The following is a 16,919-nucleotide window of genomic DNA, read 5'->3' on the forward strand; positions in this document are numbered from 1 at the left end:
AACCTGGTTAACCTGAACTAGGCTAAGTGCCAACAAGAGGCCAACCCATGCAAAAAGTCCAGATTCAGAATACAGCTAGTTTACACAATAAGGCTAAATGCAGGTTAGTATATGATAGTAGTTAATAAGAGTGGTGGGGTTTTACTGGAGTACAGGAATTGGTGCAACCCCTCGCCCGCACCACACCTACCTTTTCTGTTGCTGTAGGTTGTCTTCGTTAAGCGTTGCAGGCAAACCTAGGCAAACACGGATCGCTGCCCAGGGGGAGGTACAGAAAAGGGGAGAGTTCCAGTCACGTGCAGTAGCACAGACGCCATCAGGGGACACGGTGGGTGGGTATTTATGTATTGGGTATTTATAATGCACCTATACAGCAAAAGGTGTTCAAGGTGCAAGATAGGGAGGAGTGCAGAAGGAGGGACTGGGATAGGGGCTGCAAGGTTCTATGGCGGCAAGGGGAACCAAGAGAAAGGAAGCTAAATAAATAATGCGCAAGATGAGGTGGCGCAGGGGAAGGCTTACAACAGATGGATAAAGCCCAGGCCCAGACCTGGGATATAGGGCACTCATTGACAGCTGAGGAACATAGGCTGGGAGAGAGAGAGTCGAGGTGCGTCTAGAGCCAAACGAGCTGCTGGATTTTGGAGGATTTGAAGAAGCTGAAGCTGATAAGGCGGGTGACCATGGTATATTCCGTTACATTAATTGAACAATCCCATAATGGACAATTTAAGCCCCTTTGTCCGTCATTCAGTGGGAAGGAGTGGGAGAGTTTTCCGGAAGACTTTCAGTTTAATAAAGAAGGCATTGCACACTGAAGAAATCTGAGCTTCTCTCGAGCCAGACAAAAAAGTTTCACACCCAGGCATGTTACTGAATTGCTAGGGCCAGAAGGTATTCGCATTAGGGGGGCCGACCACCAGGACATCTGTTTTCTCGCCCTTTTAATTTCAGCCAATTGTTTGCCATCCAGTCCCCAATTGCAGATGGACACACTGTCAGCTTTAGGTGAGTCAAGACGAAACACTAGCTGTTTGTCATCGCCATAGGTGCAAGAGCGCACCGCCTGTTCAGAAATGTGATCATCCAAAGAACGCAGATACAAAGAAGAGCCCTGCAGAACACCACTTGAGCGCGTAGTGGAGGCGGGCCAACAAGAAGGAAGGGAAACAGTTTGCATATTGTCTGTAAAAAATTATGAAAACCATGCCAGCGGATCAACTGTATCAAAGGCCACGAGAGGTCAAGCAGGATCAACACACCCAACCTCCCCCAGTCCCAAAGCATCGCAAGATCGTCCAATAGCAAGATCATGATAGACTTCGTACCCAAAAGAGGACTGAAACCAGAATGGAATAGGGTGTGTAAACAATTATTGGCTTCAAGAAAGTAAGAGAATTGCAGGGTTATGATTACTTCCATAAGCTTCCTGAGAACTGGTAATAGTGATAATAGAGCGTGGAGCAACCAAGTAGTGTTTCAGGAGAACAGGAATCAACCCAGAAGATAAAGAATAGAGGACAGCAGTAAACAGGGGTACAACTTTCTGGGGAAGGGCCTGAAGAACGTGAAGTGGGACAGGGTCCATAGGAGAAGCTGATCTGAGCTGATTAATGGCAGTCAGAACCACTTCATCAGTGAAGAATTCAAATTGAAATGACTTCTCTGAGCTAATCAAGATAGAAGGTGACGCCACTTGCGTAGAGTCTTAATTCAAACTATCATTAGAAATAGATTGTCAGATCTTACAGATCTTCTCAGTAAAGTGGGTATTGTTATGGGGGCATAGTATCGGAAATATGACACAGACACAAAAGGTGCAATTTGTAAAACCTTTACTGAAGTTTCAATGGGGTTGGTGAAACTCCTACTTTGCCCTATAGCTAAGATGGGAGCCGTCGCAACCATCAAATAATAAATAAAACAGTCCTAGTTGAGTCTGTGAAATAAAAAGGGCCTATACTAACAAACATAATGCCTGCGCTATCTCTTGTACATAAGTGTGAAAAGGAGAATATGTATGCAAAGGAAAGTTAGTGTTCAAATATTAGAATAAAAATGGCCGAGTCAGCTCCCCTCCCCACGTTGGACAGCACGGGGTAAGGCGGTATCTGTAGGCGAGAAGACACTGGCTCAGGCTCGTAACGCTAAGGCAGTTCAGTACGTGGATCAAGACCCGCCTGGCCTTTCACGTTAAAGTCTTGCTTGCCAATTTTCAAAACACAGTTCAGCAAACAGTTCACAGTGGTCCCCCTCTGTCGGGCTCAGACCTCTGAAAGCAAAACTTCACCAAAATGTTCATGCCGGTCTCCCTCAATCAGGCTCGGACCTTTTACAGCACAAATTCACATCTGTCACCTTCAGACCTTTTTAAAGCAAACCGTTCATAAGAAAACACTTGCAGGGGTTCCCTTGCCCTAACCTTTTACACCTTTGGTCTCCCTCAATCGGGCTCAGTCCCTTTCCTGACATTGAAGGCCTTCAAATGTGTTTGGCTTTTTCTAAAGACCTCTGCAGGACCACTTCAACTTTCCAGCGCTCAACTTGCACTCTTTTGTTATTGGTCTGGGTAGTTCACTGTATTATGTACCAAAGTTCAATGTTCACAGTTTACTTTCCCCTTTCCTCTTGGTCAATTTCAAATCACTTTGCTTTTACAGTTCCATGACACATTTTTCACCTTTCACTGCGACTTGAGTAGGCTACTTTCTTTCGCCGGACCACAGCGTTACTCAGTATCGCCGACATTACAGCTAGCGTTACTTCAAGGTTCATTCACAGGTCTGCCTTTCTTTGCGTCTCGTCCAGACATGTGCATCCTTCACATTTTGCGATATAATGTTGCCACTCCAATCTTTCTTTAGCACACATCGGTCTTGCACGTTGCTTGCCAACTCACCAGCAGTGTGCATTGCTTTCTTGTCTTTAATGTCTTCCAGTTTATGAGTCAAGGTTAGTACCACAGGCTTGGCCTCACCTCCCCAACTCTGCCCTTCGACCGGGAGGGTCACTGGCATCCTTGAAACTATGCAGCCTTCTTGTTTGGGACTCAGCCTTCTCAATGTAACTTTTGCTGCCTATTTGAGGCAACAACCTCCTAAGGGGAACACCCGGGGTTGTCCACAAGTGGTGCTCATCCCTCAGTCCGTTGCTCTGCTCCAGAAGATTTGCCTTTGTCCTGGAAGCTCTGCTCTTACTCGTGTTCCACCTTGCTCCGAGTGTGTATCCATGTTCCGCCTTTTGTCCGTTTTGGGAGAGCTAATTGGTATCAGATGTATGTACTTGGAGTCAAGTGCCTGATTTTGCCTACCCCAATTAGCGGGACATGCCCAATGTGACGTGTACAAGTGAGCATTTTTACTCTCCCTCTTCCTCTACGCAGTGTCTATGTGGGAGCGGGAGGAGTTGGGACACCGGAGAATCCTATCAAATTGGAGGGATCATGGGTACAGGAAAGGGAGGAATAACGTGCCTAACCACTGGCTGTCTCACCCCCACTCCCCAGATGATCCTCCTGCACAGATCCACCACCAGGGTCTGGATCCAGAGGCGATGGTCGTGCCCTGGCGACCTGAGAGAGAGATTCCCTGGAGACTATCAGGTGATACACCCTTTGGTTTCTCACAGTACTGATGGAGTCACATTGAGCTTGAGAGCAAGAGAAGATATTCTCTACTGGTGGAAGAGAAGAAAGTTCCTTCGCAACTCAGTTCCCATGAGGAGCATGCTGCAGAAGTGGTATGATTTGCAATAAACAAAGATTTTGCTACTTTGATCGCACTATGACAGTGATTCAACACTGTTATGATGGATTTCTACTATCTGACCTGATGGGCAGAAGTTTAGGAGGCCACCATCAGTTTAGTAAACAGGGGAACCTTCTGGACAAGCCAGACCAATCTAGGTAGCTTGGCAGGCGGTCAAGACTAAGTCTCAGAAGGGGTGAGTGATCGGAAGCCCACAATGAGCACACAAAGCAACAAACCACAAATTCCTCTTAGACAAGTGTATATGAAAAATATCTATACATTTATTGTCGGCCAGACCAAATAGACACAAGTAGCTTTAGCAGTGAGTAACAATGATCACACAAGTACTTGAATTATACAGTATATATACACGCATTACATTTCCTAGTGCAATTCAGTTACAAGCTAAAACCACAACCTGTGAAGAAAGGGGTGAAGTTTTGTACACAAATGGAAATAAGTTATTCTTCAGAGCTTGTTCCCTAACTTTCGTGTCCAACCCCAAGAAGAGGGGAGCCTTAGTACAGTTGTGCGTAAAATCGCATGATCGTGCAGATGAACAAAAGAGCGGGTCTTCTTTGCAGGGCTGTAGCAAGTCAGGAAGGGTATCGAGGCGATGAATAATAAGTTGCCACTATTCGAGTAGGCCCTTCCGTTGGGGAAAAGCTATATTCAAGTGGTGGGAATAGCTAGGGAGCGCAGGCTAACCAGACAAGTTCGAATACCTTTAATGGATACTCGTGCGTAAAAACAATCGGCTGTGCCAGAGGGGCCACCGGTAAGTTATGAAAGTACTCACTAACCCTCGGCACAGTGCGGACCAAACTTCGTCAGTTTAGTCGAGGTCACTAGTAGGTTCGAGTCCAGCAGTTTCATGGCGCTCCGGCTCTCAGTGGCTGCAGTGGAGAATGATCATCCGTGACGGGACAGTTGCCTTTGCTCAGCTTCCAAAGGAGGTATGAAGAAAATGATGGTGCAGCTGGCTTCAGGGGACAGGAGAGCAGAACAGCAGGGGAACATTAGCGACCATCATCAATCGGTAAAGACACGGGAATCAGGGATGCAGACTGTTATGCATTCTCCTAATGCGGGACCCAGAAGAGCTAGGCCTGCTAAATTTGGCAGGTGAATGCACAGGATCACAAGCATGCAATGTCCCATGGCTCGGGTCTGCACTCGAGATCGGGGTGGAGCTGCAGAATTCCCTGAGATAGAGATGGACAGTTCACTGGATGGCCCAGGAACACTTCCGAAGGGGCTCGTTTGGTGGGTAAGCAGAGGGCTTCGAGAGTAGTTGTTCCCACTAATCCAAAGGGGCAAAGCACGTTGGCAGGCCTTGTTGATCAAAGAAGAAAGCAGGGGTCCGACGGGACAGCAGAGGGCAAAGGGTGCCAAAACCTTTGAAAAAGAATCTCCGGCAGTATTACGAGTCTGTTTCTTTGTATAGGAGACTTGGCTCCTTCTGTAGTTCGGTGAGAACACAGTTAATCGACCTATAATGGCTGCAGAGACCCTTCTCTTATCCCAGAATAGCTTTGCGCCAAAATCAAGGACTTCCAATAGAAGATCTGCTCTCTTGCAGGCATCCCAGACGTGGACCAGTCAGTCATTCAGGCACTCCAGAAATCCTGGCACTGGCAGTGTGAATTGGAACTAGACAGTTCCAGCCCTCTTCCTGGGCATGCATACGTAACAGGCAGAAGCCCGTGAAAGAGATTGTTTTTTGTGGTAGGCTGCATGCCCAAATAAGGAAAACCTGTGTTACTCTACCTGGGTGAAGGCAAGGGACAAAATGGCCATGGGACAGAACAAAAGGCTTTGTGGCGCTGCCATTTTTGGACCTGGCCACAGTCTTGAGCCAAACGCGGTAAACACAGTTTAACTCGATAAAAATAAGGTAGTCACTACGGTGAGTAACTTTGTTATACTCCTACGTCCCATCCCCTTTCCTCCTTACTTGTGGGAGATTCCAAAGCATTCCTCACAGATAATACGGGCGGATGGAACTTCCCTACTGAAAAAGGTTTTTAAGAACATCCTGGCCGAATTGAGCATCGGCCCTGGAGCTCAGATCCAAGCAGTAATGCTTACAAAAAGCTGAAGGGGAAGCTCACGTAGCTGACTTGGCAATGGTTTCCCAGGGAACATATTTTTGGAAGGCAACAGCAGCCGCTTTGCCACGTACAAGATGGGCATGAATGCCCTTCGGAGGCTGAAGGCCCCGAATGGTATATGCTTCTGAAATACAGGAAGCAATCCATCGGGAGACAGTAGCCTTTGAAGGTTTCACTTTCGGGTCTCCGAACGTAAGAGAGTTGAGAGGAGCCCCCGAGTTCAGTTCTGTCCAGATAGAACTTCAGAGCTCGTCTGACATCTAAATTATGTAATACTCTCTCGGCGGCTTAGAAAAAAGACAGTTAATGAAATAGATTGATTCAAATGAAAATCAGTCACTACTTTAGGAAGGAAAGAAGGATGAGTGCGGTGCACAACCTTATCCTTATGGAAGGTAAGGAACGGGTGTTCTACAGATAAAGCTTGAAGCTCACTTACTCGCCTTGCCAAAGTCACTGCAATCAAAAAGGCAACCTTCCAAGAAAGATACTTTAGATCCGTCGTAGCCATGGGTTCAAATGATTTATGGCATAAGGCGGTCAGAACCACATTTAAATCCCACTTTGGATGAGGATTGCGTACAGGTGGAAAAAGATGTAATAAACCTGCGAAATGCCTTTTAAATGACTGCGTTCGTCAAAGAAAAGGAACAGGTGTCAGTGGACAGGTAGGCAGCAAGAGCCGACAAGTAAGTCCTACAAGAAAAGACAAGAATGCCCCAAAGTAGCCAGATGAGAAATAAATGAAAGACAAGTGTCAATCGTAGTGTGTCTGGGGTCTAGTTGCTTAGCTAAACACCAGTGACAAAACCAGAGCCACTTGCTCCTATACTGAGACCTCATAGAAGGCTTCCTAGCCGCTTGGAGACACGTTAAACTATGCTAGAGATTTGAATTCAGGCACCAGGCCGCCAAGCTGAATGATTGTGGGGAGGGTTGCCATATCTGCTGATCGCACTGGTGAAGCAGTTTGGGAATCAACAGCAGTCTGGTTGGAGGAAAAATCGACAGATGCTGAAGTTCCGTAAACCAGAATCTGGCTAGCCACCAAGGCGCTATAAACAGGAGAGTGCAATTCGATGCATTCCTGAGCTTGCAGAGTGACCGATGAACCAGAGGAGGAGGCGGGAAGGCATATGCCTTCATGTTCTGCCACAGGATCTCGAGAGCATCCCCTAGAGAGGAAGCCCGAGGCCGTTCCTGGATGCATAAAGAGGAGGTTTCCCATTTGTGGCAGTTGCAAAAAGGTCCACTTCTAGAGTGCCCCAAAACGATGGAGAGGACTTCCATGTTCAGTTCCCACTCGCAGCTGGCTGCTGTCTGCCGGCAGAGTGAGTCCGCAGCCACATTCAGTTGCCCCGGAATGTGTACCGCCAGTATCCAAATGCTGTGCTGAATGGCCCATTCCCAAACCTAAATGGCAAGGTTCAGAACAGGTGGTGACTTGGTACCACCCTGCTTGTTGATATAAAACATTGATACTGAGTTGTCCATGCGGACTCAGACCACCCAGTTCATGATGGATGGTTGGAAAGCTTTCAGTGCCAGAAAAAGAGCCAGCAGCTCCAAATAATTTATATGAAACTGCCGGTCCTGTGGGGTCCATATATTGAAACCTTGAGATGATCCAGAGTTGCTCCCCACCCCAGGAGGGAGGAGTCTGTGGTAATCGTCACTTGTGGGCAGGGCTCCTGAAAAGGGGCCCCCAACTTTAAGATTGTTGATCGAGGACCACCCTAGAAGGTCTGCCATCATGCTGGATGGAAGCGGAATCATCTTGTAATCCGACTCCGAAGCCCGACACCAAGAGCTCCGAAGAACTAGCTGCGTATGCCTCATTTTGAGACGTGGAAGAGCAACTATGCACAAGGCCACAAGGCCCAGAAGTCTCTGGAACCACCAAGCCGTCATGTGCTCCGACTGGATGAAGAGTTGACACATGGAGAATAGAGCCACAATCCTGTCTGCCGTCAAATACACCCTGGAGTCGATTGTGTTCCAACGAAAACCCAGGAAGATCAGGTCTTGGGAGACCATCATGGAAGATTTCCGCCAGTTCACTGAAAGCCCAAGGTGGAAGAGAGACTAGAGATTGCTCAATGCCATTTGTGGACAAGGGCTGCGTAGAAGCCAATCGTCCAAGAACGGATATACATGAACACCCTGTAGCCGAAGGAAAGCTGCAATGACCGACATCTTCGTAAAGACGCGCAGCGCCGAGCTGAGACCAAATGGGAGCACACAGGACTGGAAGTGCTCCCCTCCCAGGGCGAACCGCAGATACTTTCAATACTTTTGATGCGGTCTCCATATCAGGATGTGCATATACGCGTCCTGAATGGCCACTACACTGAGCCAGTTGCCCTTCCGAAGACAGGACTTTATTTGGCAGGGTGTGATCATCTTGAATTTCTATTTGGGAAGAGAAAGGTTGAACTGTGAAAGGTCAAGGATGTTGCGCAGGCCAGCTTGGTTGGGTTTGGGTACTGTGAACAGTCGCGAGTAGAAGCCCTCCTCTTGCTCCCCGAGGGAAACAGGTTCCACTGCCCTGAGGTCTAGAAGCTTCTGAACCTTGGCTCTGAGAGGGGGTGTCCCGATCTGTTGGAAGGGAGGATTGAAGGGTGGGGGAGGGGCAAGCAAAAGCCCGCCCGATTGATGGACAAAACCTATCGATCTTTGGTGATGGTCTGCCACGCCAGATGAGACGAGATTCGTCCTCCCACCGGAGTCTCGTGCGACCGACAAAAAATATAATTTTGCAGACTTTTCGGCAGGGAGACTACCTGCCCCTGGAGAGGAGGCTGAAGGCCGAGAGAAAAACTGACCTGGTTGCTGTTTTCTATGGGTGCCACCAACCAGAGGTTCAGTTCTGCGCGCCTGGCAGTTCTGGAACCCCTGAAGCCAGAGAAGGATCGAGACTGAGACCCTGACCTCTGTGTATAAGGGATCTTAGGTGGGACCTTTGCCAGGACCGACAAAGATTTGGCAGTTTTGGTGCTCGCCTTGGTCTTTGTAAATTCATCATCTGTAGAAGAATGGAACAATTCCTTGCCATCGAAGGGAAGGTCCAGACCTTTATCTTGCACCTCCTTCGAAAACTTTGTCGCATGGAGCCACGCATGCCAGGAGGTGTCAATTCCCACCATCAGGCCTCGAGCTGAGGTACCCACATGGTGTCCCGCAGCATCCAGGAGAACCTGTGCCAACACTCTGGCATGTGCCTTCTGATTTTGAAGAAGAGTGGAGGCCCTATTCCCCTGATATACATGTAACAAATAGACTAGACAACTCCAGGAGGCACATCATTTATTCTATACGCATCGCCTAGTTGTGCATCTCACCCCACAGCAGGCTATGCCAAACGTGCATGGTTTGTTTTCCAGTAGGGGGCTGTACATTAGTACATCACAAGTACATCTGGTCGAAGTCGCCGGATTTCACTCCGGCAAACGGTCAAGTTCACTCCGGGAAATCTGCCCAGTTTCCAATTTCGCCCACAGGGCAACATTGGCCATTTCAGCTACTTCCCCAGCGACCCAAATGGCTGAAATCACAGGCACCCAAACAGAAATGCCCAAAAAGACGAAACGAGGCCAAAAGTGGGGAATAGGAGAAAAAAACCTGCACTTCTGACAAAGTAAAATTGGAGGTGCAATTCACTTACTTCACTTCGGCAGCAATACATACGCCCACACCTGGTTATCAGCACCAAACCAACACGAAGGAGCCAATTATGCACTCGGCTGCTGTAGTCTTGTTTGAACTTTGACCCACCTCTACCCCTCAGGCCTTAACAGAAGCGGGGAGGGTGGTCAGCTGGTGCTGGTGGTGGCAGGCTGTAGTCCGATTGGCACTGAGGCAGATTCGCAAGCACTGGCCTTGAAGGGCAAAGGTGATGGTTAAGCTGCAGCTCAGGTGGCCTGCTTGTGTCTGCTTTTGAATGGGTTGGCGCACAACTAAAGGGTAAGAACTTGGCTGGTGCAGGCGAAAGGCGATTGGGGGTTTGTGCAATGACAGTGCGCCCCTGTGTGAATGAATGGTAACTTGCCAATGAGCCCAAACACCTCTCACTGCACAAATGTCGCTTTGATGGATTTTGGATGAGCAACTCCTGAATCCTGACAACTGTTTGCTAATTGCATAGCAACTCAGATCACGCAGAGCTGCACAATGTATATGATTCAGATTTGCTTTTGTTTTTGGGGGGCGGGGGGCACACATTAACACACATTCTAAAACAAGATGTCATTTACCTTTGATTGTTATGTTGACCTTCTTGCCAATATTCATCTAAGGCGCCTTGTAAGTGTGCATGTGTTTCATTTGGGGAAAACGAGAGGGACTGGTTAGAAAACATCTCCACGATTCCCAGGATAATACTTCGAAGCTGAATGAAGTCATCGTCGCCTGTCAGATCTTTAACAGAGGGAAACAAAGGACACATTTAGCTACATAGACCCAGAGCCTTGATAATCTTTAATATCTTTACAAGGGAAACAGAAGCCGGGTAATGTCACTAATTTCCCTTTGGTAAATAAAGTCTGGCAGAAAGAAATATCATCCTGACATTTTACCTAATCAAATCATTTGTTAGCTTTGAACACGGACATACCTTCAGTGGTGCTTCAGTCTGTAACAAAGAGATGCAGAACATTTCAAAAGGATCATTTATTTATAGCATTGTTTTAAACCCTGTTGCTCTCCACCATCAAAATATGTTATATACATAAAACACGGATAACTCATGCACAGCTGAGTATCCTGTCCTTATAGGTTGCATCACACATTAAAGAAAGAAAAAAGGAAAAAACGGGTATACCGCTAGCATTTACCAATGCGTATAAAATAATTGTACCAGTGAATAAAGTGATTTCAGGGTGACATTTTGCACCCCGTTATTAGCTCAGATCAATAACTTCGTGAATATAGTAGGCTTCTGCCTCAGGCCTCAGACCCTCTCCTTTATCTCCCGTTGTGAACTTTGCCTGAGATGCAAGGAACTCCCAAAACGCTACTAGACCTATTTCCAAAAAGATTCCATCTTTCATTGGGGCATCCATCTTGGTGGATGCACGCTTCTGTATTGGACCAGCACCGGATCCAATCTAGCACTGGATAGAGGGCAATACAGATTATTATCAGACTGATCACTGCTTTCACGTTTTTAATGATTACGCAAACTTGTGTTGGCCACCAGTCGTATTAAAGGCATCTCTTTGGCCGTACATGTGATGAAAGTGAGCCACTAGTGTGCGTTTGTGGCAGTTGGTGCAGGCAGAGTGCTCTAATGCCATAGAAAGGGGGAATACCTTTTTAACCCAGTGCATTTTCCAATTGCAGGATATGTACTGTGGCAAACCTTCAAGGGAGGTGCTGAATGTACAATTTTCGTCCCCATCCGCCTAGGTGACTTTGTAACTAATTGAGGTTAACAAGGGCCATACAGACCTCCTCCTTGGAGGCAATAGGCTAATCAGTCAATACTTTATTCGGTATAAAACCATGAAGTTACAAACGGAAAAAAAACACAAAGCTGGTACAAACACATGATAAAAAAACTGAGAAGCACAACTGATATGATATGGCATTTATAACGCGCCTATACACAAGTGTTTCAAGGCGCGACAAGGCAAGGGAGGATAGACATGGGTGTAATTTTAGGGGGGGACAGGGGTGTTTGTCCCCCCCAACTTTTTCAACAAAGTTACTCCACTGAGGACAGACAACGATCCTACTAGGCCAAGTGTCATTCAGATCGCGCAGGTGCATGGGATGGGAGAAGGGGAAGGTGCAGGTGGGAGGGGGAAGAAAGAGTGCAGTACATGGGAATAGAATAATAATAAGTAAAAGTAACGGCCAGCAGGTGGCAAGTGCAAAGGTAAGTGCAGAAATCAGGTGTCAAGTGCTGGTAGTGGGACTGAAGGGATACAGAAACTGTCCCCAAGTGCGGGGGTTGCCAGGCAGGCAGTGCAGGTGTGTGAGACTGGCGGGGGAGGGACCTGGGCCCGAGATCAGAGGGTGACCAGGAACCGGTGCAGTTTCAGTTTCAGCCAGGAGGTCAGCAGGGGACAGGAGGAGAAAAAGAAAGGTTTTGAGGTGCTTCCGGAACCAGAGATGGTTCTCATCAAGTTTCACGGAGACTGTTGAAGAGGGAGGGCCCAGCCGAAGAAAGAGATCTACCACCACTCCTTGCTTGGAGAGGCGGGTGACCCTGAGGGAGTTGGCTTTCAATGAATCCATATTTTAAAATGCTAAAATGGGATAAAACAACATTATACTACAGCATGCGATACACAGAGGAGCGCAAGCTCGCAGCCTCAAGAGACCCCATAAATCAATCAGCTGTACCACCTTTCTACATAGTCAAGACAACGAAACATGCTTACTTGCCATTGTTGGTATTGATTTCAGACCTTTCGATCTAAACCGCTAAACCCTAAAGATAGATCGGGCAAATGCAAATACTATGTGGTGCCTCAGCAGTATCTCAAAGCTTCTGTAATTGACCGAAAACCAGCTGACCTCAAAAGCAGTCTAAAATATTGACATCTCAATGTCTTTAGCTCCTTACAAATGAACACAAAATTAATAGAAGTTTTCATGTCAGACCTGCAGAGAGGGCAATTACCAAGCCCGCCAGAGACCCAGGATTTGGTACAAAAAGATAATGGTAAGGTCCCCATCATAAACCGCAAAAACAGAGATTTCTCATAGGGTGGGTGTATATAGTCAAAATAGCATCCAAAGACAAAATACATTTTACATAACAAATAATCTGGGACCAACTTTAATTTATGTTCTGTCTCTCATTATCTCTCTTGACATGAAGTAATATTGTCACAGGAAAGATCTAGAGGGTTTTAGGAAGTTGATTACATATTCAAGGTCTTATAGCCACATGAAAATGGCCACAAAGGTCTGAAACCTGTGGCTCTCCAGATGCTTTGGACTACGACTCCCGTGATCCCTCAGCATTCACCAGTTTGGATAAGGCTGATGGGAGTTGTAGTCCAAAGCATCTGGGGAGCGAAAGATTGCAGCAAAACCAAGGCACTTAATTCTAAATTAAGAACCGTGGCAGTATTTCCCCAAAATCATAGGGTAGTAGAATAGACATCACATAACATTTGACTCCTGTGAAATCACAGGAAGTGGTGTCATGTGATCATTTTACCCAGATAATGGGTCACTGTATTTTTAAACACTCTGCTCTAAAGAAACAAGGCTAAAGAATGCTAGTAAGCAGAGTTTAGATCAAGCAACTAGCACTCTATGGAAATTCGTACCAATTTAAGACATTCCTATTTGTATTTACTCAGTAGTCGGAATGACAAACACAACTTCAATGGCAGTTTACTGTAAACACTGGTGTAAACGGCTGAATGATTTTTTTATGTATTGTATTTTGAAAAAATGCCACCTTTACAAATCAAATGGATCTAAGAATACAGAATAAAAACGAGAGTGAAGAAAAGGAGAGAAAAAGATAAAAGAAATATCAATAAATATTTGCTTTCCACGAATTACTGGGATTGCACAAACATCTTAAATATCAATGCGTGTGTGGACAATAAAAATGGGCAGTAGATTATTAGGTGATTCAAAGTTTCTTGCTCTTCCAGATTATTACAAGACCTACAAGACCTACAACACCCCACGCCCATCAGACATGGATTGCGCCCTCTAGCGATTTCACCCGTTGAAAATAGGTTCCATCTGAATCTGCAAAATTAAACCCTTGCCAAAGGACATGGAAACAGATTAAGATGGAACGCCAAAGATCCCGGTCGTTTGTGGACTTAAAACCGTGACAAGCTTCTGTTTTAATCCAGTCCCCTTGTTGCAAGGCGTATTTTACCCCACGTAGGTTAGACGACAGATCTTCTACTGATCACCCTATTTCTGTCAAGACCTTTATACAGAACCTCAAAAATGCATTTAATTCCATGTCTTGCCCTCTGCATACTCCCTCTTCAAGGTTGATGCATAACGAATCCCGAGGGGGATTTCGATTTCTTTGTGGGAGCTGTAGATACTTCCATTTGGATACAAAAGCCAATTGATCCCCAACTCAAAAATAATGGCAGCCGTGTGTACCGCATTCAGCACTTTTAACACTCTTCGCCAGATGTAACTTACTATTTTGTACAAAGATTACACTGCCCAAGGTTGTATTACTGTGATGCCATAGATTAGGCACCACTTTGCCTACATAAAATTTGAATAAGCGAGTCATTGAGTATCTGCAAAACTTCAATTTTATTCTCAGCATCTGTTAGGCCATAAGAGTGGCTTGTGCAGTAACCAATCAATGTGTCGCCTCTTGCATTGCCTACATGAGATGGGAAACCCCAAATATAGAATACTCCCCACATTCAAATAACAGGTAAAAGGCTTCCGACTACTTCGTTTGGCTATTGTTAGTATCTTGGTTTTGGAGACATTGATTTTGAGGGAATTTGCAACTGCATATTCGGCAAACGCTGTGATTAATCTCTGCAGACCAATGGGGGACAGATCAAAGAGCAAGAAATCATCGGCATTTGAAAGGGAAGATGTGTTTGGTGTCTATCTTTGGGGAACCCAGTGATTTGCCTTTCTCCCACCTTGGACACGTACAGGTTAAAGAGGCAGGGGCCAGGAATGCACCCTGCCTCAGCCCTGCACAGGTTTTAGTGGCCCTGGATAGGGTTCCTTGTTGGTCTAATCTAACCTGGATGTCAGTCTGCTCATGTAACCCCAATATAAATCCAAGGTTTGATGGAATTCCTCAATCCAGTAATTTATTCCACAGCGTATTCCTGATCCCCAGATCGAAAGTGGAACTTCGGTCTATTGATGCCACAAAAGACCTTGTTGTATGGGCCGTTACAGACTCTGCCCTAAAAACATTTAAAGACAAAGCCATTTTGACTGGTGGCATGCATTCTCACGAATCCGGTTTGTTCTTTCCGGATTCTCCTCGGGGCTGCATCCCAGTCATCCAGATGTAGGAGTAAAATACTAGCAAAAATCTTACTGTCAACGTCCAATAAAGTTATAGGATGATAACAATAGGGGTCCGATGTTAGACCCTTCTTTTTATACATCAGCAATATACGTGATGTGCGCCTTGATGGCGGGCAGGTAGCCTTTCCAATGATGTCTTTGAAAAGTGGTGCAAGTATGGAGGCCCAAAGAACCGGGTCACCTTTAAACAAAAGCTTTGAGGATTGCATGCATGGACGTTTAACATGGGTCGACCTGCATCAGAGGACTGAAGAGTGTGGAGGCGGGACGCAGTCGAGCATGGCCTGCTGTTTGGCGAAACCTATAAAGAGCAGAGAGGGTTATTGAAAGCTAGAATGCTAACAACGAATAAGATGGCCGAGGGTAATCAGTGGAGGATTATTCGGAAGTATTTTGGAGAGACGGGGAAATGGGATGAGATACAGGGGTTTTGAAAACATTCCCATACGAGAGGCGCAGGCGTAACTCGTCTTTAAAGAAGTAAATTGATGGCTTCTAGTTGCACTGAGCCATCCAATAAGATGAAGACGACGGAATTCATCCCCACAAGTATTTTGGCTTGGCATTGTGCAAGTCTCTAAGTTGTAGCATACAATTTGGGAAAGTCAACTTCCGGTGCCACGGTGTCCCACCATCTAAGTTGCATCGTTCAACTGTCCAGGCAGTGCCATGCCTACCTATGCAAAACACTTGCACTGTTATAGCGCTGTCTAAGATTGCTTTTCATTGTTAGGGTGTGGTGCCGCATTATTAAGTGTAACTTTTGTAGCCCAACCCTAGTGCCAACCAGGCTTGTGCCATACCCACTAAGCAAATAGTGCAGCGCAATCTAGTGATTGTTTCAAGTATGTCAGTGAGGTCCACATGTCTGAGGTCGTGTGTTTCAATTTGTGAAAGTCATATTTCCGTACCAATCTCGCCCACTAGCTGTGTGGCAACAGGCAGCAATCTAGGCCTGTGCTGACCCCACCCCAAAATGTGGCAGAGCCTAAAAGTCGGCTCAAGGTTTTTTGTAACTGGCTTTTTTTAGAAGTCCATTTCTACTTCCTGTTGCATCATCATTGCAACTAAGTCTTATGTGGTTCTGACTGAAGTGTAGCGTTATGTAAAGGTTGTTTGCTGGGTATGGTGCAAATCTTTACAGTGTTTTGAATTTCAAAAAATGAATTTAAGTGGCGGTTGCAAAATCCTAAACATTAAAATCTGCATTTTCAGGAAATAAAGCCCATGTCATAATATCTGTGAAAAGGTTCATCTTGACTTGAAATCGTACATAAAATTGCCCTTGTATCTTTTTCAGTAGTTCCTCGTCATGTCCATGATAAATATGAATAACACTAGTGGCTAAAGCCATACTCCTCACTCTTTGCTGGCTTTCCTAACTGCTGCTGTTCAGCTGAGAATCTGCGTCTCTTATAGCCTGACAAATAGGCTTCTTGACAAAAAGGCATCCTGACCTCAGGAAATGTTTGGGATGTTCATCAAACTCTAAAATCACAAAAAGAGGAGTTATCGCAAACTAGTTTTCCCAGAACTGTGGGAGCCTTGAATATTTGTGCCCCCTACATTTCTAGCATAACACTTCGCTTAAAGGACAAAAACAATTTAAGATGTTCCGAGTTGGGGTATATTTTTACGCGGTAGAGTTCGCCATGTGGTCATGAGACATTTACTACATAACAAGTGGTGTTAATATCTCCTGAACCCATAACCAGGAAGTCATTAAGAACAGGTAGCAGCTGTAATACCACCTGTTTTAATCTTAAACAACGGACGAACTATGCCCAATTAGTTGCCATTAATAAACACTCCACTGCTGCTGTTCAGCAAAGAGCAGAATTGTTACCATTCAATAGTCAGTGTGGGGTAAGTATGCATTGTGCAATGCATTAATTGCTCTTTTTCTAGTTCAGGTTGGATATAAAAAGAAATTGTTCATTTGTAAGAGGAGGGGTAAAAAATACCAATTTGTTTACAACCTGATTATACGCTTTAAAAAAAATCAAATTCTGAAGTTGTTAGTTCACCATTTCAAACGTTTGTAATT

General features: G+C 45.7%; 1 protein-coding gene across 1 annotated transcript in view; it reads right to left on the reverse strand.

The window, feature by feature from the left end:
* ABCA13 (ATP binding cassette subfamily A member 13) overlaps window positions 1-16,919 on the reverse strand; it is a 2,251,223-nt gene that overhangs the window by 2,158,042 nt on the left and 76,262 nt on the right. The window contains exon 4 of the mRNA XM_069613428.1: window positions 10,117-10,279. Within this exon, the coding sequence (XP_069469529.1) occupies window positions 10,117-10,279 (163 nt within the window). The remainder of the gene's footprint in view (window positions 1-10,116; window positions 10,280-16,919) is intronic.

This window comes from Ambystoma mexicanum, chromosome 5p (assembly GCF_040938575.1).
Source record: "Ambystoma mexicanum isolate Mex_15411 chromosome 5p, UKY_AmexF1_1, whole genome shotgun sequence".
In the NCBI taxonomy this organism is placed as follows: Eukaryota; Metazoa; Chordata; class Amphibia; order Caudata; family Ambystomatidae; genus Ambystoma; species Ambystoma mexicanum.